We start from the raw sequence: 22221 nt of genomic DNA, 5'->3' as shown, positions 1-22221 counted from the left end.
TCAGACTGGCCTGGACTCTGATCCCCCCGCAACCACACATCTTAGGGTTGTTGTAACCCTCCAATTACTAATGCTAACTCTCTGTGGCTAAAGCCTTACCAAAGAGACTCCAGTGCTGTGTATAGACAGTTTGCCCTGGCATTTCTTCCTGCAGAAGTTCACTCTAGGCAAGCACAATACGCAGGCAGCTGGTTTCTGCACTGCATCCCCCTGCAGCAAGCTCAGGGTTTCCTCCCCTCCCTGGCTGCTCCGAGGGAACCCAGTCTAAGTGTTCGAATGGCACTGCCAATAAAACCTCCCCTTAATGAAAACATCCCAAATGCTAGCATGAGACATCCTCCCCTCCTCTGCATCGCCAAAACGCACTCTCTGGTAAAGGATCGAACTCTCCAGGTGCCTGTCCTTGGGACCTTAAAGAAATAACAAACTCGAAGAAGATTAGGGCCCATGTTTAAATCATAGAAAAAGGTAATTAGAGGTCTCAGACAGTTATGGTCAGCCATAAAATTAGTTCCTGATAACCACACAGCAGACACCCATTAATCCCCCTCCCAGCTTCAGTTCCGTCCCATCGAATGGTTACTACCCTTCACTCTTCACTCCCCTTCACCCTGAGCATTCAAAGAATTCCTAACTATTCTGTATATAAACCCAATGCTCTCCAGACTCGCCATCGCATGCCACCATTTACCCTTTGAGTGCGAGGCATGTGATCCCAGTCAGGACTCCAAAAAAAAAAAAAAAAGACTCTTTTGCAAGTTGCATCAGGCTTCACAGTTCTTGGGCTCGTTGGGTTTCCCATGGACTCAGGGCATAGCAGGGTGACACCCTACTATACCTGTGTGCACACACACTAACTAAATTAAAACAATGTTTAATTTGGTCCAGCCTTATGGGGGGTGGTATGTTAAGCCTGAGCAAAAGTTGTAATACAGGGGAAATCAGATTAAGAGCTGGACGTGATGCAGCATGCAGACCTGTAATCCCAGCACTTGGGAGCTGGGGACAGAAATCAAAAGTTCAAGATTCTCCTCAGCCATTTAACAAACTGCAGCTAACCTGCCTGCTCTGATGGGTGACACGAGGAGGCGTCCCAGTTCTGAAAGAATGGAGGGTGTCTGGCTTCCCCAGAGACCCCGATGGTGGAGTACCCACACCCAAGGAATCGAGGTGGAAGTGACTCTTTTATGTACATTTGGTCGGTTGGTTGGCTAGTTGGTTTTGTGAGACACAGGTGTAGCCGAGGCTAGCCCATAACTCTTGGCTTATGCAATTTCGTGTCTCACCGGAAGCCCAAGATCAAGGCAACTAACAAGTGTGGTGTCTGGTGCCTGCTCCCTGAATGGTACTGCCCTGATTGTCCTGCATGCTCATGACCACATCCCCTCCTAAAGATTCCCTTGTGATACCACCAAATTGATGATTATCTTTCTTTATCCCTTTCTCTGTGTAGCCTTGGCTGTCCTGGAACTTGCTCTGCAGACTAGGCTGGCCTTGAACCTAGAACTCCTCTTGCCTCTGCCTTCCTAGTGCCAGGACTAAAGGTTTGTGATTAAGTTTCAATATATGGAATTGGAGGTGGTTTTTGTTGTTGTTGTTTTTGGTTTTTGTTTTTTTTTGTTTTGGTTTGGTTTTGGTTTTTCGAGACAGGGTTTCTCTGTATAGCCCTGGCTGTCCTGGAACTCCCTCTGTAGACCAGGCTGGCCTCGAACTCAGAAATCCACCTGCCTCTGCCTCCCAAGTGCTGGGATTAAAGGCGTGTGCCACCACCGCCCGACTTAGCAGTTTCTTAGCAGTAGTCATCATTGTGGATGGCTGTTGCACAATCCCAATACCTGGGAGGCTGAAGCAGAAGTCTTTGAGTTGGAGGCCCACTTGGGCTACATAGTGAGCTCCCGGTTTGCCTGCACCACGTGGCAGAACCCTGCCTCAAAAGTAAATAAACAGTGAAGCCACCGTCACGCCGAGCTTTAAACAAACTTACTGAAATCGAAGACAATTTGAAAATATTCTAATGGTTTGCTTTAGCGAAAAACATCCATGTACCCGACTTGTGTGGCACCGCGGCTTAAATGGGAGCGGCACATTTCAAAATTAACTCCTTTCTGGCTGGATCTGGGGAGCCAGCCGGGGTGGCGCAAGGCGTGCCCTTGACAGCTTCAGCGGAGGGAAAGCAGAGGCGATGTGTGCCCCTTCCTTCCCCCGCCCCATACTTCTGTGCTGCACCTTTTCAACCAGGGACAGCGCGCCTCGAGGTTCCCTCCATCCCCCCACGAGCGCTTGGCCGCGCCAGAGTATTGTCTGGCTTGGGAACCGGGGCGAACCCGCAAAGGGACCGGGTGCTGGCGGGGCCCTCCTTTGTGCGGCGGTCGCGCGCGGCTCCACCGCTAGGGGGCAGCCTGCTCCCCGCAAAGCCCGACAATAGGCGAGGCAGGGGAGCCGCGCGGTCCCGGAACTTTCCCAGGGGTCGGCGGAGGCTCGGCCGGGCCATGGAGGAGGGGGCTAGCGCCGCGCCCCCGCTCTGGAACTGGGACTACCTGGAGCGCTGCTTCGCCCGCCGCCGCGTCTGCATCTCCTTCGGCCTGTGGATCTGCGCCGCCTGCTGCTGGATCGCTGCCCACACGCTGTAATGGGGACGGGACCCGAGCGAGGGGAGGCGGGCCACCCGCGGGGGAGACTGGGCGCCACTCGCCTCGGCTCCTCTAGGAAACCTAGGGGGGAAGGGGAGCAAAGGAGGCGTCCTGCAGGTAGCTCGAGCCCGGGTTCGGAACTGACATTGCTCTGTGGACTGAAGTGGATTCCGCGCATCGGGGAGGCTGGGCTGTGAGCCGGCTTCAGGAGGCAGGGTGGTGCAGTGGATGCGGCTTGGATTGGCTTCTATTGTCAGCCTTTTTTCTGGCTGTTGGCAGTGTGAGGGGAGCAAGTGTAAGCCTTTGGCTCTCCTGTGGATGAGGTTATGCCTCATAAAATGAATGTGAGGATTAGATAAAGCATGGCAGGCAAAGGACTTAATAAGTGCTCATTAAACACCGTTACCGCTCTGGCTCTGCCACCCACCCTTAGGGACCTTACCTAGCAAGTCCCTCAACGTTTTCTACTTTTAATTTATCCAAAGCTGGCAAGAGGTGTGACAGTGGTGATCCGACTCTGGCCACAGTTTTTGCTTTTGTCTGTCTAGCAGTGGTTTGGCCAGAGAATCCCTGGAGCCTGGGTTCTGTGAGAGGTCTTCAGCCACCCTGTCCCCACGCACAGAAATCTAGAGACCGTTTCCAGGGTGGTGCCACCCAAGTATACCCAGGCGGGAGAGAGTGTACAACATCCTTCTATCCTCACTCCCGGCAACCGGCTCACCTTAGCGCTCAGTGGACGACCCTCTCAGATTGTCCATAGTGGTTCAGAGAATGTGCAGTCCACTGCCTAGAGATTTAAGTCCAGTAAAGATGCTCTAGGCCTAAGTTGCATTTCTCCATGCTTTTGCTCCCTGCCTGCCTCAGTTCCTAAGGTAGGTTCTGTTATGGATCAGATGAAGAGCCTGCTTCCTGAGTGAATGATAATCCTGCCTGTCTGCCACACAGGCAGACTTCAGGGATTGATTGAGCTCTCTCTCAGGTGCAGAGTAAGAGGGCTCTGCACGCATGGTCTTCTTTGTTCCTTAGCCACCCTAAGCAGGCAGCACTGGTAGGCATGCTTGCCCCTGGAAACCAAAGCTTACTGAAGTTAAGCAGTGTACTGAGAATGCCTGACTTTCGCTCTTTCTGAGGTGTACCTCTCTGTTCTTCAGACCTCTCCACTCCTGAACCCCTCTCCCCCGTGTCTGTCTGCAGAGAATGCATGTTGGGGGGCCGGAGAACCAGCTTAAGGTCAATCCTGGAGTCCTGGCCCCTGAGAGCTTGGTGTACTCCTACTAGTCTGGCCTGAGAGCACAGGGCATAGAGCAAGGCCTCCAGCGTGAAGCCAGAGGTCTGCTGCTGGTTCACATCACCCTCCCAGACTGCAGGGTCTCCTCTCTCAAAGGCAAAGGTTGAAGCAAAGTGTTGCTAATTTGGGTCCAAATCTCTTACCCAACCGAGTCTTCACTCTTTGAGTTTGCATTGGTTTTAATAGCCCAGAGCTTAGATTTATAGCTGACGGGTGACTGGCCGACCCAGAGATGTTTAGGGTGTAACTATGATCCTTGGGACTGATGCTCAGAACCTTTATGGAGTCAGAACCAACCATTCTGCCTGAGCAGATGAAGCCGAAGATGCTCCCAGTCCGTTTCTCTATAACATCCAGCAGGGTTCCTGAAACTCAGGGTGGTGGTGACAGCATTAGGTGATACTGCCAGAGAGGCCCTGCCCACTGTATGACCCAGGTAGGGAGAGGGGCTATAGGAGAAAAGCCAGCAGCCTGGAGACCTGGGGAGAGGAGCCCAGAGCACTGTGCTGTCCTTATTCAGTCTGGTTTCCCCTGCTTTATGAATATGCTCAAATTGCTCAGCAGGAAGAGAGGCTGCCACCCACTGCACAGATGGGTAAGGCGGATCTGACTCTGGTTTCAAAGAAACAAGACGCCTTTTAAACTTAGTTAATTACCTCTCTAGTTAGCTGTGGTGCAAGGGTGGCTGTTAGAACCTGCTTCCCTTTCAGAAGATAAAACCTGACAGCCAGCCAGGCGGTGGTGGCCCAAGCCTTTAATCCCAGCACTTGGGAAGCAGAGGCAGGCGGATTCCTGAGTTTGAGGCCAGCCTGGTCTACAGAGTGAGTTCCAGGACAGCCAGGGCTACACAGAGAAACCCTGTCTTGAAAAACAAAACAAAAACCTGACAACCAGTTTGTATGGGAAGAGAGGGGATATTACATTGACCCAGCCTGATTTGGAAGAGGAAAGGAAAAGAGCCCTTATCTCGCCTTAAAGTTAATAGTTACTGTGTAGTGCAAGCTGGCCTCGAACTCAGAAACCCTCGCCTCTGCTTCCCAAGTGTCGGGATTAAGGTGTTTCAAGACATGCTGAGGTTTGTAAGAATCTGAGATACGTGGCCTCGCCCAGCTGTCTCTGACTCCCCCTTCTGTAGAAGACAGGCATCTTCGAAAGGAGATCTTCAGTTCCCAGCAGAGCCTTGGTCCATAAAACAAACCCAGAAATATGTGCTACACCCGGGAGGGAACACAGGTGACAGCTGCCTTTTCTGGGTGCCTTTTCTGGCCTAGCCTCGAACTCAGAGCTCCTGTGTTCTGTTCATGCCCCTGTCACCTCAGGATTCTCTACCTGAGATGCACAAAGAAGTGTGGCCAAGACCAGTCGATACTGTGCGCTGCGTTCTGCCTCCTGACAAGTCTGTGCGACACCGCGGGAGCCATTCTAGCCAGACAGCTCACCATCCAGGTCTGTCCCACACAAGCCCGGCTTGTTCCTCAGGTGCAGTCATGGGCCCCTCAGTCTTTTCCCTCAGCCTGCAGAGCAGTTTTCCTTCAGAACCTGGACCTGGTCCCTTCTGCCTTCTGAAGTACTCTTTCTCTCAGTGTCCACATGGCTCAATGCCATTGTAAGATTCCTGGAGGGACCCCCACACTCAAATCCCAGGAGCGACGACCCCACACACCACCAAGACACAGACTTGATGCAATCTGCAAGAAGTTTTTTATTCCAGCTGGCTGGGGCGAGACTCATATCCCTCACAGGGGTAGAGGAGTCTGGCCCCGAGCAAGATCTTAGGCAGCTTTTTATTCCTGTGCAGTTGCTGGGGCAAAAGGGAAGACTGGGGTAAGGGGAAGGTACCCGATTTCTAATTGGTGCTGGCTCATGCTAGGGTCCAGGGGTGGGCTAGCCACCTGGCAATTGTTTTGGGCCAGGTTGTTTCTGGGTTCTTGGGCCAGGCGGTCTTGGTTCCCTTGTTTCTGGGTTCTGGGAGCTGCTGGTCTCCCATTGTTTTAGGTTCTGGGAGCCGGTCTCCCACTGAGTTTAACTAATGGCTAAATTCTCACAGTACAGTTTGAAAACTTTTTTTTTTTTTGGTTTTTCGAGACAGGGTTTCTCTGTATAGCCCTGGCTGTCCTGGAGCTCACTTTGTAGACCAGGCTGGCCTCGAACTCAGAAATCCACCTGCCTCTGCCTCCCAAGTGCTGGGATTAAAGGCGTGTGCCACCACACCCGGCTCAGTTTGAAAACTTAATCTTACACCATCATGTCCTACAAACACTTGTGCAAAGTCACATTCTAAAACAAGGCTTCTGGGGCTTAGGGCGACCCCAGTGGGTAAGAGCACATGCCTTTCTTCCAGAGGACTGAGGTTTGGTTCCCAGAACATATGTCAGGTAACTTATAACCTTGTGAACTCCAGCTCCAGGGGATCCCTTGGCTTCTTCTCTGAGCAAACCCACACACGTGTGGCATGCACACGCACAAGCACACACACATTAAAAAAAAAAAAGAAAAAAAGAAAAACAAAATAACCCTCCCCTGTGTGAAATTGTAACCCATCTCTTCCAAAAGTGCTCCAAACTCCTGCTCTGTTTTTTTCTTAGCTTACCACATGGCTTAGTTAATTTTCAATTGCCGTGACAAAACCGTGACCAAGGTAACTACCACAGGCCAGCCATCCTTGGCCCCTTAACCCGTGAAGAAATCGGGGTGCCGGTAATCGAGGTGGGCAGGGATTCGGAGAAGAAAAAAAAATGACACACACAGAAGCGGACACAAGGGAGTGTTGTATCTGAGTGTGTATTCTCAAAATAGGCATCAGACTTTTACAGTCATTACAAAATAGAAAGAAAAGTCAGGCAGCGTACATCGCTGGTCTTTGAGGTACATTCAAGGTACATCGAGGTCATCTGAAGTACAATGGGTCAAAAGCAGCAGCTGCCTCTTCTGGACTGGCGCTGTACTCCCAGGCTCAGAGCGCTCTGGCCTGGTGGAGTCCCGAGGGGCTACATGAGGCACACACACACACACACACACACACACACACACACACACACACACACTTGGTCTAGCCCATCCTTAGTAAACGCCCACTATGCTAATCTTCTGGGCTAGCAGAGATATGCCCCAGGGGTCCCATCCTTCTAATCCCTGGTAGGATTCTAGCTGACCTTGCCCTGGGATAAACAACTCCCATTCTGTAAACTTCAATGCCCAACCTTCTTACACTATCTCCCTAACAATGCTGGAGGCAATTTGTCTGAATGGGTAACAAGGTTTGGCTCAGCAAAGATTAGGGTATTGGAACATTGGTGAAGGTCAGTCAGAAAGCAACGTCCAATTTTTGCTTAGCTATTAGTAAATCATTTCTTGGGGGGCATCTTGCACGCAAGACCCTCCATCGACTATCGCAAGGACATATCTGGGCTACCTCTGAGTTAGGGATGCCAGGAGGTCCCCAGGAGACTAGCTTCTCTGAAGCTTTTTGCCTCGTGAACTGCTGTCACACAGACTCCACTGGACTGTGTGTGGCAGGTAACATATGAAAGAAAGCATTTAATTGAGCTTATGGTTTTAGAGGGTCAGAGTCCATGATGGCAGAGCAAAGGCATGGGGGCAGGAACAGCTGAGAGCTCACATCTTGATCCTCAAATAAGAAGCAGATAGAGACACTGGGAAGGGCATCAGTCTTTTGACATATCAAGACCCGCTCCCCCCACCCCATGACATACCTCCTCCAATAAGACCATACCCCCCAATCCTTCCCAAACAGTTCCACCCAGTTGGGGACCAAATGTTCAAGCGTGTGAGCCCATGGGAGGCCATTCTCATTCAAGCCACCACAGTGAATTATTCTCAAGAACAGGGACTCGCTGCTGTACTGTACTCCACACAGCTCATAGTAGAGGCTCAACAGTCACTGTAATTACTGTTTACAGAACTGAGACTTGGCATGGCCGCCTATTCCTTCACAAAATGGTGATGTGGGATTTGGTGCAGGGAAAACCAGTTGCTAGTTTCCCCAAAGTGTAGGCCCTCAAATGAAAAGATCTCTAACCCTGAATACATATCCCAAGGAATATTTTTGAGCCTGGCTGCAAGGACTTGTGATTTTTTTCTTTGTGGCCACACAGGCAGAGATAAAGGCGGACAGCCTTGTGGTCAGGACACAAGTCCAGAGTTTTGAACCTGCTTAGAACAGTGCTGTGATGTCTGTGAATCAGACTTCCTTTCCCTTTGGCTTATGGGATAGAAGGAGGCTCTGTTCATGTCCAACAGGAATGGCTTGCTGGAGTTTGGTTAACTATTCAACTGCATCCTTGGCACTAAGGCCCCACTGTGTATTAACTCATTTGCTCCTGAATCTCTCCTATGACATGGGTTCTGTCACCTTCCATCTGCTACAGATGTGGAAACTGAGGCACAGAGAACCTTCTGTAAGGTCACCCTCTAATAAGTACCGAGGCCAGGATTCCAAAGTCACAATGTACACTCTTCTCATTGATGATGCATGATGCTCTTGTCCTTGACATTGTTGATTGTCTCCAGGTCATGGTCCAAACACTTGCCATGAACTGTCTCCAGAAATCTACATGCCAATCTTTGAGGGAGACCTTGTTGTGTACCAGTTTTACAGATGAGGAAACTGAGGTTCAGGGAGTGTTGGTGTCTGGGATATAGTTCCACAGACAAGGCATCCTGTACCACAGAAAGAGTGTAGAGTAGGAAGCAGAGGGATGGGTTCTCAGCCCATCTCTACTGCCTGGCAACTGTGCAACTTAGAATGAGGCCTTTGAGAACCTGTCTCCTGACCCATCAAAAGATCCTTCTCTGGGTTGGTGGAAGGCACCGTCCAGCTACTGATATAGATGGACATGCTGCCTCAGTGTAGCCCAGGTAGTAGAGGGGATCCCAGGACAGCAGTGTTGTGATTAGTGTGTGTGTGTGTGTGTGTGTGTGTGTGTGTGTGTGTGCTTGATCACTGTCTCCATTTGCTTCCAGGTGTTCACTGGGGCCTACTTAGCAGTTGTCGACTTTATGAACTTCATGTTCACTCTCTTTCCTGTCTGTGGATCCAAATCCAAGTCCGGTGAGCGTGCATATGTGGCCATCCCTTTTGCCTTCATTCATTCGTCCATCTACATGCTCGGTGCCCATTCCTGAATCAGATCCCTCTAGACACAAGCAAAAGAATGAGGTGCCTGCCTGCCCTCAGCCACATGAAAAAGACGGGGCCCTAAACAGTTACTCTAGTGAGCACTTGGGAGATAAACCCCAGTGCCACAAGGAGAGATGAGCTTAAAAGACAAGAAAGCTTGTGACATCAGACCTGGAGGCACAGACAAGCAAACAAGAATGGGCCAAGGCCAGGAGCAGTGATGGCTTCAGGGGACAGTGTGCAAGTCTGGGTGGCCAAACCAAGCGCCATAGTTTCTGGAAATGAATGGCAGAAACAGACAAGATCACCTTTGTAAGAGCAGGGCTGAAGGAACTGAGACGGGGTCAACAGCCCTGAGCACGTAGCATTGGGGGTTCCTGAGGGAAAAAAACCAGTGTTCTTAGACTGTTGTCCAAAAGCAGGATGGACAGGGGTCATGTAATATGTCCTCAAACAGGAGAGAAATGTTTTTTAAAATGCTCAGAAGACCGTGTTTTAAGGAAGCCTGCAAGAATGTCCTCTTTTGCCGGACAGTGGTGGCACATGCCTTTAATCTCAGCACTTGGGAGGCAGAGGCAGGCGGATTTCTGAGTTTGCGGCCAGCCTGGTCTACAGAGTGAGTTCCAGGACAGCCAGGGCTACACAGAGAAACCGTGTCTCGGAAAAAAAAAAAAGAGAGAGAGAGAAAGAAACAATAAGCAACTCAGTTATTCTCATTGCTGTTTCTCCTGCTTACAGAGCAGGTGGCTTGAGTCACTTATCTGTGCCAGGGACAGAGATGACTGGAACATGGTCGTTGGGAATGTGAGTCTAGGAGAGGTGTTAATGTTTACCTACTAGCATTGAAAGAGTCCTCTCAAAAAAAATGAACAGCATCCTCTGTGGGTGGGAGGCAGGTTCTGGAAGAGGAATTTGACCATGGGGACTTAAAGGGGATTAGGATCTGCAAGCCTGGAGAACAGAGGCTAGAGTACACCAGTTCCTCCCTCAGGGGCCATCTCCACCAACTCCTCATGAGCTTTGTCTTCCAGGAGCATCATTGGGGGGCGTCTGGTATTTCCTGCAGGTCAGAGAAGCAGGGAGAGGAGGAGACGGCGTCTTAGAGCCAGTGTGTTTGCCCTGGCTCTGCCGCTGAGCCTGGGTCCAGGCTGGGCAGTCTGGACTGCTATCCCCAGGGCTTCAGCCCCAGTCCGTGGACCACAGCGGAGGCTGCTGGGAAGCCTTCTGCAGGTAAGGCTGAATATATGAAGATATGGGGTGGTACAGGTCACTTCCCTCCTTGCGTATTTACTTGGTGCCTTGGGAGAGGATGAGGGTTCTTGCCATTGGAAGGAGGAACTTCCTAAAAGTAGAAGAGATTGCATCGGGTCCGTTGCTCCTTGGAACATATGCACAGTCTCTGCACATCTATTCTTGCAGGAGAACCCGGAAGTCTTCGGCTACCTGCTGGGTACCATTGCTGCCTTTGGCTCCTGGGCATCCCGGATCCCTCCATTCTTCAATATCGTGAGACTGGGTTGGGGCTGGGGCAGGCTATAGGGCATCTTGGGGCATTGGGAGATGTTGGAGGTGTGATGTCCCTGTGTGGGGCACACGTGTGTTTACATTTTTTCTGAGGAGCCAGTGTATGACAGCAGTGTGTGTGTGTGTGTGTGTGTGTGTGTGCGCTTGTGTCTCTGTGTGTGTGTGTCTGTGTGAGTGTGTGTGTTTATGAAGGGCCATGGCTAAACAGTAGAGTCCTGAGACCTACAGGAACCTTCCAGGAAAGCTGGCTGTTTCTCCTTACAGGAAAAGGTCACAGGGGTGGAATGAACTAGAGGCTCACAAGAGAACAAGAAAGGCACAGGACCGCAAGTTTGTTTGGGCTGGAGAGATGGCTCAGCTGTTAAAGGCTAGGCTCACAACCAAAAATATAAGAAAGGCACAGGAAGTCCAACACAGTTAGCTACCCAAGGTCTTATCGGTAGATATTTCCAAATATCTGAGCGGAGGGAAGACTTACGAGCCAGGCCTGTTGATGCCGAAAGGGACCAGTCCCTGGGAGCTCTGAGTCCCATGGAAGACACAGATGGTGTGGTGGGGGGTTTCCTTTCTCTCCAGATAGAGGAAGCAAGTGTTTGGATTGGGAAGCAGGAGAGAAGGCCCCCCCGTGCTGCGAGGGAGTGAGGGCAGAAACCATTCCAGTGTCAGGCTGCAGGAGGTCTTTCATAGTGGTCCACGGATGGCATGGAGAAGCCACCATACAGGACAGTGCCTGAGTGAGCTTTCAGATTGCTGTAGAAACCGCCTCGCCTGGTTTTGTCCATAAAAGACTCTGCAGTAATGCCCCTGCCTCAGGGATAGGACCAGTACCATCCCTGACACTAGAAAGCGAACCAGGCCTGTCATTTAGCCTGAGGAGACACACTTTCCCAGGGGCACCATGCTTCAGTAGCAGGGTCAGAAGAGCAAGAGCCAAGAGGCAGGAAGCTTGTGACTGTGTGCATGAAGAGCCTGGAAGTTCTAGTCCTGCCTCCAGACTAAAGGAGGAGACAGAGATCCTGGCCTGGCTGCCTCAGCTCTGGGTGAGCGTCCGGGAGGGAGCTGAAGCCTCACATGGCGGGGAGACCTTCCAAGGAACAAGGGCAGTGTCCTGACGGCCTGTCCCGGTTCCCTGGGGCCTGCAGCAGGATGGTGAGACTGGGGAACTAACAGGCCCTTCATGGCCATGAGAAGCTTCCCATGTTTTGTGGGAACCATGCACAGGGGCGCCATGACCCCCAGCTCTGGGGCGAGGGACCAGACCCACCCTCACATCCAGCTACTCCACAGTTAGGAGGTGCTGACTGGGTCGCTCTGTTCAGGCTCCTTCAGCAGGCGAAGGCCAGAGCAATGGCTGGGAAGAAACTAGCTGTGATCCAGGGGATAGGCAGCATTCCTGACAGTGTCTTGTTTGTTTGTTTTGTGCTGAACCTTTAGCCCTGGACCTCACATGTACTAGGCTGGCAGTCTACCACGGAGCTACATCCCCAGTCCATCTGAGTATTCCTTGGGGGTTTAAAACAAAAATGAGAGAAAATCAGCCAAAATATACTTTTCTCCCAAAATTTGTTCCATTCCTTAGCCAACACCTAAATAGTTCTAAATGCCGCCACTTAGCAAGCAAAATTTAAAAACCAGATTATACATGTTTTATACTTGCATATATATATATAAATATATTATGCAGTTTCATATATAGTCTTATATACATACATATAAATATATATAATGACTTAAATATGTATTAACTTATATTTATTAATGTATATTTATTAATTTATTAATTGTTGGAGCCATGGCACATGTATACCATGGCTCAGGTTTTATGACCACAGGACAACTTTTAGGAGGTCCTTTCTTTCTTTCTGCTTTGTGGGTTCCAGGCATCAAACTTAAGTTGTCATCAACAGGTGTGTTTATCTGCTGAGCCATCTCACTGGCCCTAAAGTGACCGTATGCCTACAGACAACGACTAACATATAAATATTGCATATGCTTCTTTTTGTGAGCCAATATTTCCATTGTTCGTCCTCTCCAAATGTCCCCTTGGCTTCACAATTCCATAATGCCATCTCTTCCTTGATCTCCCTGCTTGGTGTGGTTCCACAGGGTCCCTGGTGGGCAGTGGCTCCTTGTAACTCATTCTCCCTCACCTTCCCAGGCTGGCATTTCCAAGTTCCTACCCACTGTCAGAAGGGCGGGTCCCAGGTCTGCTCTCAGGAGTGCTCCGAATTGAATAAAGACATGCATCCCTCCACGTCACTGTCACGGGGAGGTGCCAGGTGTTACAGGGTCCAGAAGAGAATTAGTACTCCATAGGGTAGAAAACAGTAAGAAAAGGTCCCCGTGGTTAAGTCAGGGTCTGAGGAGTTTGCCAGGCAAAAGTAGCAGCTCGAAGAACAGCTCGATCGATGCCTAACAGGAGGAGCACCCTTTGTAAGTAGCCGTTTACAGAGGGCTTGCCATATGCCACCAAGAGATCCAGTGTCCTCCTGCCCGGTCCCTCCTCTCTCTGCACAGTGTCGGGGGAAGTCACTCTCCTATATCCACCTGTGGACCCGGTTCCTGTCAGCTTTGGCTAGTCTCCTCTACGCCTCAGCCATTGTGGCCCATGACCGGCAGCCTGAATATCTCCTTCAGGCCACACCTTGGTTCCTGATTTCACTGGGCCGAGCTACACTGGACCTTGCTGTATCCGTCCAGGCCCAGTGGCCGGGGAGGCTGGGTTGCCTGCAGCCAGGGGCTCTATCCTACTTCCCACTTGGCGTGCCTTCCTTTGGTCTTGCTGGGCAGCATGCTGACCCAGCAGTCCAGTCATTAGAAGCCTGGGACAAGCAGGCGCCAGCAGTGATCCACAGTTCAGGGCTTGCCCAGTTCACCAGTTCAAAGACAATTCTCTGGCCCTGAGCTCTCTAAAATGGTAAGGGAAAAGGCTCTGAGCCTTGAGGGATAAATGGGCCCAACTCCAGGCTCCATTCTGTATTCTACCAGGCTTCTCTGGGTGGATCCTGCCCTCCTGGGGAAGAGGCCTGTGTAGAGATCAGAGCTGACAGCGATGCCTTCAGTTGGTGGCTGCTGGGCCTACTTGGCTCCTGGGGCCCCAGAGGTGCTGCCTGATATGCTGTCACCCAAGTGACCTTACACGAGTGTTTCAAGGACAAGGGAAGCTGAGCTGGTGGCTGGAGAGGCTGTCGGAGGTGCTGACAGAAGTTTAAATTACCCAGAAGTTCAAGCTCAAAGCAGGCTACTCTTTTTTTTTTTTTTTAATGTGTATGAGGTACACTGTAGCTGTACAGATGGCCGTGAGCCGTCATGTGGCTGCTGGGAATCAGGACCTCTGCTTGCTCCGGCGTAATACACTGTAGTCTTCAGAGGGTGTCAGATCTCATCACGGATAGTTGTGAGCCACCATGTGGTTGCTAGGATCCGAACTCGGGATCTTCGGAAGAGTAGTCAGTGCTCTTGCCGGCTGAGCCATCTCGCCAGCCCAGCAGGCTACTCTTAAAAGCTCTGCCTGAGAAGCTACCCTCCTCCCTTCTGACTACCTGTGACTTCCAGAATTCTCTAGCTGGGGCTTTGTATTGCTTTTTCTTTTCGAGACAAGTTTTTTGGTTTTTTTTTTTGTTTTTTAAAACTATATACCTAATGCTAGCCTTGAACTCTAGATGCCTCGTCCTTGGAAGTTATAACTTCAACGCCTGCCTGTCTTCAACGCCTTGCTCCTCTTGTACATCTCTGCATGTCTTCCCATCTAAGAGCTCTAGGCACTGCATGTAAGCTCACCATAGTAATAATCCCCTTTGGCTCTCCTTTCAAATAAGGTCACAATCTGTGTTTTCATGCAGACAGACACTCTCCTTCCCACTGAGTGTGCTAGCACTGTAAGCCATGTTTCCCAAATGTTTCCATCTCACAAGCATTTATCAAGGAACAGGAAGAGAGAGAGAGGTTGATCAGGCACTGTCTTCAAGATATGATATTCCCTGTAGGCCTGGGAAAGGGGCGCCAGCCAGGGCAGGCTGCTCAGGAGGCAGGAGTGTGAAGGGCGCCACCTGGAGGCTGAAATTCCCCACTTCCACTTCCGTGTACCTTAACTCCCACATCTCAGATCATCTTTCTGTCCTGCGTGATAAAGAGCAGGATGAGCCGAGCCTCCCGATTTGCTGCTGCTGAAGCCAGAGAGAGTGCGGACACACAAGCCCTTTTGACCTGTGCAGAGAAGGAAGAAGAAAACCAGGAGGCCAGGATTGAGGACAAGGTCTCTCTGGGTAGAAAATGTCTGGTTTGGTTGCTGGGTGTGCAGAGGAGGGAAGAACTGGGGTCAGGGGGGCTTCTGGAAGTCTTTCTATACTTGGTCTCTTAAAAACTACTTTTTATGTCCAAAGCTCCCGTGACCCTGATTACAATGGGGCCCTCCTTTTTCCCAGTTGGCTCTGCATTGTTTTGCAGAGCCATTCCTGCCTCTGGGTGGTTGGATCGTCAAGTAGTCTTGCTATTCAAGTAGCTCACAGACCCACATACTGCCAAAGTGAGCATCTTAATTTTTAAACAATGTGGGTTTTCCAGGCTTCATTCGTAAAGTTGCTTCCCCACTTCCCTACACGTCTCTGATATCATCACCACATCCTGGTGATTCCAGAGCCATCGGCATGCTAAGTGTTCAACCCTGCCTTTGCACATCTGTGTGACGCTGTCTCCGGAAAATTGCCCCAGGTCATAAGGACCGGTTTGTGTTCAAGACAGTTTAGCTATCGCTGCTTCGAGGCTGGTCTTGCTGACGTCAGAGGAAGGGTTGCTTATGACTGTGTCCAACATTTACAGCTATAACTCACCGCGAGTGAGAGTCCATATGTCTGAGGCAAATGTCTGTCTGTCTCCTTAGGTTTTCAGGGTTGGGGTCTGCACTGTTCCTCAGGCCTCTTGTCTCTTTATGCTTGATCCAAACTGGTGACTTCTAAGACACCACATCTGACCCTAACTGGGGCAATGCATTGTCATCAGAAGACCAACATTCCACATTGTTATGGAAGCTCATAGGAGTTTTAAGACAAGCAGCTCCCCTTTTACTAATTTTGGGGGACTAAAGTGGTATCACCTGCTCTTGGCTCCTCAGCACTTCAGGCCCCTCCTACAGGGCAAGGACACAAAGGAGGCTGAGATTCCTACACTTACAGAACTTAAAAGGGGAAAAGTAATAATAATAATAAAAAGTAAGACTGCTCCTTAGAACATTCTAGGCTCAACAATGTAGTCTGAGCCGACAAAAAACAGGTTATTTAGGCTCCCAGATCTGAGTTTGCAGTAAAGTCCCCACTCCAGCCTGGAGCAGAGAATGAACACTTATTTCCTCCACTGTAGCAAATGAGGTAAAATTGTGCCTCACCAGAAAGCTTGCAGTACAGAGGTCTGTGTGACCCTGGACAGGCAATGAGAAGCCTTTGGGTATCTGCCATGGTGCTTTGTACGTGTGTCCAATATTTTGACATTGTCACCACCCCCCCAGCTGTCATCCACAAGGTAAACACTTGAGAGTCATCCAATTAAAATTACAAACAAAACAACAAAACCCACACAAAAATAAGCCTCACAGCGTTTAAGTGAGGTCAGGCTCCTATGGTTTATGTTCATTCCCAGTTGTTGTCTGTGCCCAGCTGGCAAGCTAGACTTGAACATAACCTACTGATAGCAAAGTTCTAAAAGTGTGGGCTCTGGATCAGATGTCCCTCCTCTAAAACCAAGGGTGGCTTCTAGCAAGCTTTTCCCAAGCTAATACTCAAGTCAGAGCCACTACTACCTTTAATCAGACTTTACCCTGCACCTGCTAGGGTGGCTCCCAAATTCTGAGCGTGTGAAGATCTCTAGGAAGCAGCTTTTTCTGAGTCAGGGTCTCACTGTATATCCCTAGCTGGTCTAGAACCCACAATGTAGATCAGGCTGGCCTCGAACTCACGGAGATCCACCTGCCTCTGCCTCTTGCGGTCAGGATTAAAGGCGTGCACCACCGTGTCTGCCTTAACGATTCTTTGGAATATGAGATCTTCCTTTTAGAAGGCACCTTCTGGCTTTGCAATTTCTCCCCCTTGCCTCTCTGTTTCCTTTCCCAAGATCTCAGATTGGGTGCCTCTGACCAGCCTGTCCCACTGCAAGCCCCTGAGGACAATGACAGCCATCAGTCGCTACATGGAGCTGACTATTGAGCCTGCACAGCAGGTAAGTGCCTCCTGGATCACTACTGGGTATCCAGAATGGTGAGAAGAAAGCCTGGCAGGCTTCCTGAAAGAGATGGTACTTCAGCTGCTGGGATTCATTTGGGGTTCTCCAGAGTTGCAGTGGAGGGGTGTTGATGGAGGGAAAGGTTCTTTTCCCTCCGCTTTCTTAAGTACCATGGCTAAGGATTGTGACTCAAGCTGATAGAAGAGAAACAAACCTTTCTGTTACCCATACATGGGTGTTTACAGAGAAAAATGTGGTTCAAGGATGTGAGGCTTCTAAACCACTGCAGGCTCAGGAAAAATGCCTAGGGCTTGTGAGGTTGGGGGAAATTAGGAAAGAAGAGAGAAAGGGATGTGTGGTAAGAAAGTTCATGGTTGTCTTTTAAAAAAAAAAGATTTATTTATTTTATTTATATGAGTACACTGGAGCTGTCTTCAGACACACCAGAAGAGGGCATCGGATCCCATTACAGATGGTTGTGAGCCACCATGTAGTTGCTGGGAATTGAACTCAGGACCTCTGGTAGAGCCATCAGTGCTCTTAACCACTGAGCCATCTCTCCAGCCCCAGTGTTGTCTTCTTATGCAGTAAGAGTCTCGGGTGACAGCTGTCCTGTGGGGAAAAAAACTAGAAGTTTCCTCTACAAATTACTAGACAGAAGGGAAAATGTATACCAGTCAGCCTATTTTAAAGATTTTAGTTTTGCCATGCGGCTTTAGTCCCAGCACATAGGAGGCAGAGGCAGGTGATCTCTGGGTTCAAGGTCAGCCTGGTCTACAGAGTGAGTTCCAGGACAGCCCTGTCTTGAAAATCAAAACCAGATTTTAGTTTTTACTTATTTAAATGTTTTTCATTGTATCTTTCCTCATAGATGCTACCTCACTATAAAATATCACTAAAGATATTTTCATACCAGTGTATACTGTATATATGTATGCTGTATGTATGTTGTATATTCCCCATCCCATGTATTAGTACTTGATGCATTGATAAGACAAAAATAAACAACTTCAGGTAGATAGGGTTCATTTTGGCTCAGAGTTCAAGGAAGCAGTCCATCACGGAGAGTTTGAGGCAACTGGTCACTTGCATCCACAGCCAGGAAGCAGGGAGAGATGGATGCTTGTGCTCAGCCCCCTTCCTCTGCTCTGAGCAGGTCAGGACCCACCCCAGGAATAGTGCCGACCACTCTCAGGGTGGGGTTACTCACTGAACCCACTGACCCTTCACATGCCTGCCCAAGAGACTTGTTTTCTAGGTGACTCTAGGTCCTGTCAAGTTGGCAGTCAACACTAGCCATCCCACCATCCCCTCCTCCCTGATCCTACCCTCTCCTCTCCCCCATTCCCTTTAGTCTACTTTGTTTCCTCAGGCAGTTTTATTTATATGCTCAGGTCATATACACATACATAACTGCATGTGTCTTCATAAAATCAAGGAGCCTCATAGAGAGGAAGCATGAATAATTTACCTTTCTGAGACTGATCTTAATTCTCTTAAAGGGATTATCTCAAGTTGTCTCTGTTTTCCTGTAGATGACCAGACAGTGTCTTTCCTTATACCCACTCTGCTATGTATATAAGCTACATTGTCTTTATTTAAGCAGCTGTTGTTGGACACCTGGGTTGGTTCCATAGCTTAGCTATTGCTCACAGTTCTATGGCAAACACTGCTGTGCAGGTGTCTCTATGACACGTTGACTACAAGCCTTTCAAGACTGAAGCACCAAGAAGAGTGCTTTAGTTGGATATGTGTGTTGCAGGAAATATTAAAAAAATGAACCTGCCAACTCTCCACGCTCCTGCTTCTCTCAACTGCCAACTCTCCAGCCCCACCAGGCCACATTCCTGCTCTGGTACTGACCACAACACTGTTGTCTAGTACAGGCCACAACACTGTGTCCCTGCGGGGTCCTGCCGGCCCTATCCCACATTCCAATGACCAAATAGATCCGCCATTGTCGCGGTTTGATGACAAAATACCCAGTAACCTGGTAAAAACAAGACTCAATGCTTATAGTTAACCAATCAGATTTATATATCAATAAATTCTCAATACACAAGATGCCAATACAATAATTTCAGAACCAGCTGATAATGATAAAAGCTTCCCACCTAGATTAGACAAATTATCCCAATATTCTAAATTTTATGATACCATAACAACATGTGACTGGTCATAGCCACCCTGATTCACGTCCACCAGTCCACTACCATCTTCCTTTCTCTCCTCTCTTCCTAGCTGCTCCCTGTCTCTCAACTCTTAGCTCTGCCTCCCTTTTCCCTGTCCAATCACAGGCCTCCTCTGCACTAATGTAATTGGACTGGAAAAATCCTGCAACATATGTGCTAAATCTATTTTTAGTTTCCTGAGACTCTTCCACACTGACTTCCTGGTGGCTAGACTAGTTTATATTACCACCAGTAAATGTATACGGGTTCCCTTTTGTCTGTGACTTTGTTAGAATTTCTTCTTTTTCATTCTTTCCCTGTCTGTCTCTGTCTCTATGTGTGTGTGTGTGTGTGTGTGTGTGTGTGCACGTGCTCATGCATGTGCACATGTGTCTCTGTGTGTGTGTGCGTGTGCTCACATATGTGCACGTGTATGTATGTGTCTGTCTCTCTCTGTGTGCACTCACATGTGTGCACATGTATGTGTCTGTGTGTGTGTGTGTGTGTGTGCACATCACAGTGGAGGCCAGAAGGAGACCTTGGACTTGGCATTATAATCAGTTGTGAGTCACTTGGTATGGGTGCTTTGCATCTGAACTCAGGTCCTCTAGAAGAGCAGCCGGTGTTCTTGGCCACTGAGATCTTAACCTCCCCAGATCTCTTGTTTTCTTTTTTTTTTCTTTTTTCTTTTTTGGTTTTTCGAGACAGGGTTTCTCTGTGTAGCCCTAGCTGTCCTGGAACTCACTCTGTAGACCAGGCTGGCCTTGAACTCAGAAATCCGCCTGCCTCCGCCTCCCAAGTGCTGGGACTAAAGGCGTATGCCACCACCACCCGGCTGTTGTTTTTTTAATGACAGCCATTCTTACTGTGGTGAGGTAGACTTTCAGTGTAGTTTTTAAGTAAGATTTCTCTGAGGTCGAATACTTCCTTGTATGTTTATCAATCACTTATATTTCATCTTTTGTAGACTGCACATTTCATTAGAATATTTATTGATTGAGTTGATAGATTTGTTTACTTTTTTCAGATCTTTGTATATTTTATGTGTTAATATTAGGATGTATAGATAGTTAATATTATCGTGATATACTCCAGATAGTAATGTCAACTAGCAAAGATTTTTCTCCCCTTCAGTAGGCTGTCTCTTTACTTGGTTAGCCATTTCCTCTGTAGCTCAAAAGCTTTTTAAATTCATGAGGTTCCATTTATTAACCCCTGAAAAGAAAATACAGGAATCTTGTTCAGAAAATTCATGCCTCTGTTGTATTTTAAAGAATTTTACCTACATTTCCTTTAATAATTTCAGTTTCAGATCTTACCTAATGGCCTTTGCCCATTTGGAGATCTTGTTCTTCATCCTGCTGTTTTTGTTGTTGTTTTTTTACTTTGAGAGGGGAACGGGGAGGGGTGGTGGATAGGAGGTCCTACTGTGTAGATACTGTGTGTGTGTGGGGGGGGGGGGTCCTACTGTGTTATACAGACCAGACTGACCTGGAACTCACAGAGATCCTCCACATCCACGCCATTCTGCACGAGGGCTTGGATGGCCTAGGTTTCCGTATCCTTGGGAGTCCCAGAAGGAGTCCCCTCAGCACTGAGGAATGATTGTACTTTGGGGCAGTTATAAGATGGCAAAGAGTTGGCCCTGTTTCTGTTGGCTTTTACTTGTCTTTAATTTACAGTAATCTATATACAAAAGAGACATGTTTTGGTCCCTCCCAGAATGTAGTACCTGTGAAAGATGAAGAAGAGACAAGGATAGGATCACCAGCTGTGGTGTAGTGACCACTGGGGAGGCTTCGGGACTGAGCTCAAGGTCACCTGTGCATGTCTGAAGCATCAGTAGGCAGCAGATAGGCAGGGAGGGAGAAGCCACTAAAAGCGAGGTGATCTTGAGAAGAGGTGGCGAGACTTTGGACTGAGGCTGATGTAGAAGGGAAGCAAAAGGTTGTACGGTAAGTGGAGTTGGGGAAGGATCCTCAGGACTCTGGCTTACCTTCTGGATCTTCAAAGGGAAGAGAGTTGGAAAAGAAATGACAGGAAGTTCACCCCCTTATCTCACTATTCTAAGATTTCTTGGCCATGTCACCAGTGACTCCCAAGTGGCTGAATCCTCAGTGACTTCTGTCTGACTGAGACTCACTTGACCCCCGATGCTGATTCTGTGGCCCCAACACTGTTGTCTGCCACTTTACACTAAGAGTAAGCTTCGTTGTTAGCTTGCCCTTAGAGTGGGATTGCCTGAACCGTGACGAACCGTGACGGGGAGTGCTCCCTCCTCTTGGTGTGCTCCTGCAGACCCCAGTTCCACTGCCCAGTCCTCCCTCACGCTGACTCTGAGGAGGCATCCATTCCTTTTCCCTTACTTTCATGCCCAGATGCCCCACATGGTGTCCCACACTTACCACATCCACACAGCTCAGGCTTTCCCTGTCCAGATAGGCTCCCGCTGCACGGCAAGAAGTGCTGTCCCCACAGGAAGTGCTGCCCCTACCTATGCAGTGATTCAAGCCCCAGATTTCCCCTCTCTTCCCCTTGAGCCATCCTCTTCCCGCCCAGGCCATTTGCTGGTCCTGCAAACACTTCTTTTAAAATAGCCAATGAGGGGCCCCGAGAGGTGGCTTGGTGGCCATAACTGTCCTTCCAGAGCGATGCTGGGGATCTTCATGGTGGCTCATAACCAACTGTAATCCCTGCCTAAGGGGGTCTGATGCCCTCTTCTGGCCTCCAGGCACACAAGCCGTGCACACGTGAGTGCAGACAAAATACTTGAACCTGGGAAATAATAAAATATATTTTTTTAAAAAAATAGTTAATGAAACCTGTACTGGAGAGGAGAGGCAGAAGATTGCTCCAATTTCAAAGTCAGCCTGGGCTACACAGTCTAACTCCGGGGACAGGTGAAACCTGCAACAAAGAAACAAATATAATTCCTGTGCTGTCTGTTAGCAATCCAGGCTGTATGCACAGTCTTAAAAGGGAGGTGGGCGTGTTCTTAAGGCAAACAGCTGTCCACCCACTGCTGTTTACCAGCCTGCTGTCTACACCAGCAACCAGAGGGCTTGTTTGGTTTTGCTTTGCTTTGCTTTGGGGGTATTTTGTTGTTGTCTGTTTGGTTGTTGTTTGTTTATTTGAGGGGGTGGGTGTCTGTAGGCTAAGCTGTCCTGAAACTCAGATCCTTCCGCCTCAGACTCAGGGTTATAGGTGCATGCCACCCTGCTAGGCAGGAAGGCTCTTTTACAAACGTACCTTACAGTT

General features: G+C 49.1%; 1 protein-coding gene across 4 annotated transcripts in view; it reads left to right on the top strand.

Annotated features, from left to right (window-relative positions):
- Positions 1 to 2420: 2420 nt before the first annotated feature.
- Positions 2421 to 22221, top strand: part of Tmem44 (transmembrane protein 44) — a 40260-nt gene continuing 20459 nt past the window's right edge. For all 4 annotated transcript variants that reach the window (XM_031363588.1, XM_031363587.1, XM_031363586.1 and 1 more), the window contains exons 1-8: positions 2421 to 2626; positions 5238 to 5364; positions 8902 to 8989; positions 10125 to 10288; positions 10478 to 10564; positions 13100 to 13270; positions 14688 to 14837; positions 16685 to 16789. In XM_031363588.1, coding sequence (XP_031219448.1) covers positions 2490 to 2626; positions 5238 to 5364; positions 8902 to 8989; positions 10125 to 10288; positions 10478 to 10564; positions 13100 to 13270; positions 14688 to 14837; positions 16685 to 16789 — 1029 coding nt within the window. In that variant the 5' untranslated portion in view covers positions 2421 to 2489. The remainder of the gene's footprint in view (positions 2627 to 5237; positions 5365 to 8901; positions 8990 to 10124; positions 10289 to 10477; positions 10565 to 13099; positions 13271 to 14687; positions 14838 to 16684; positions 16790 to 22221) is intronic.

Source organism: Mastomys coucha, unplaced genomic scaffold, assembly GCF_008632895.1.
Source record: "Mastomys coucha isolate ucsf_1 unplaced genomic scaffold, UCSF_Mcou_1 pScaffold12, whole genome shotgun sequence".
Lineage (NCBI taxonomy): Eukaryota > Metazoa > Chordata > Mammalia > Rodentia > Muridae > Mastomys > Mastomys coucha.
The sequence above is the reverse complement of the archived record's forward strand: the minus strand, read 5'-3'. Positions and strand labels throughout refer to the sequence as shown.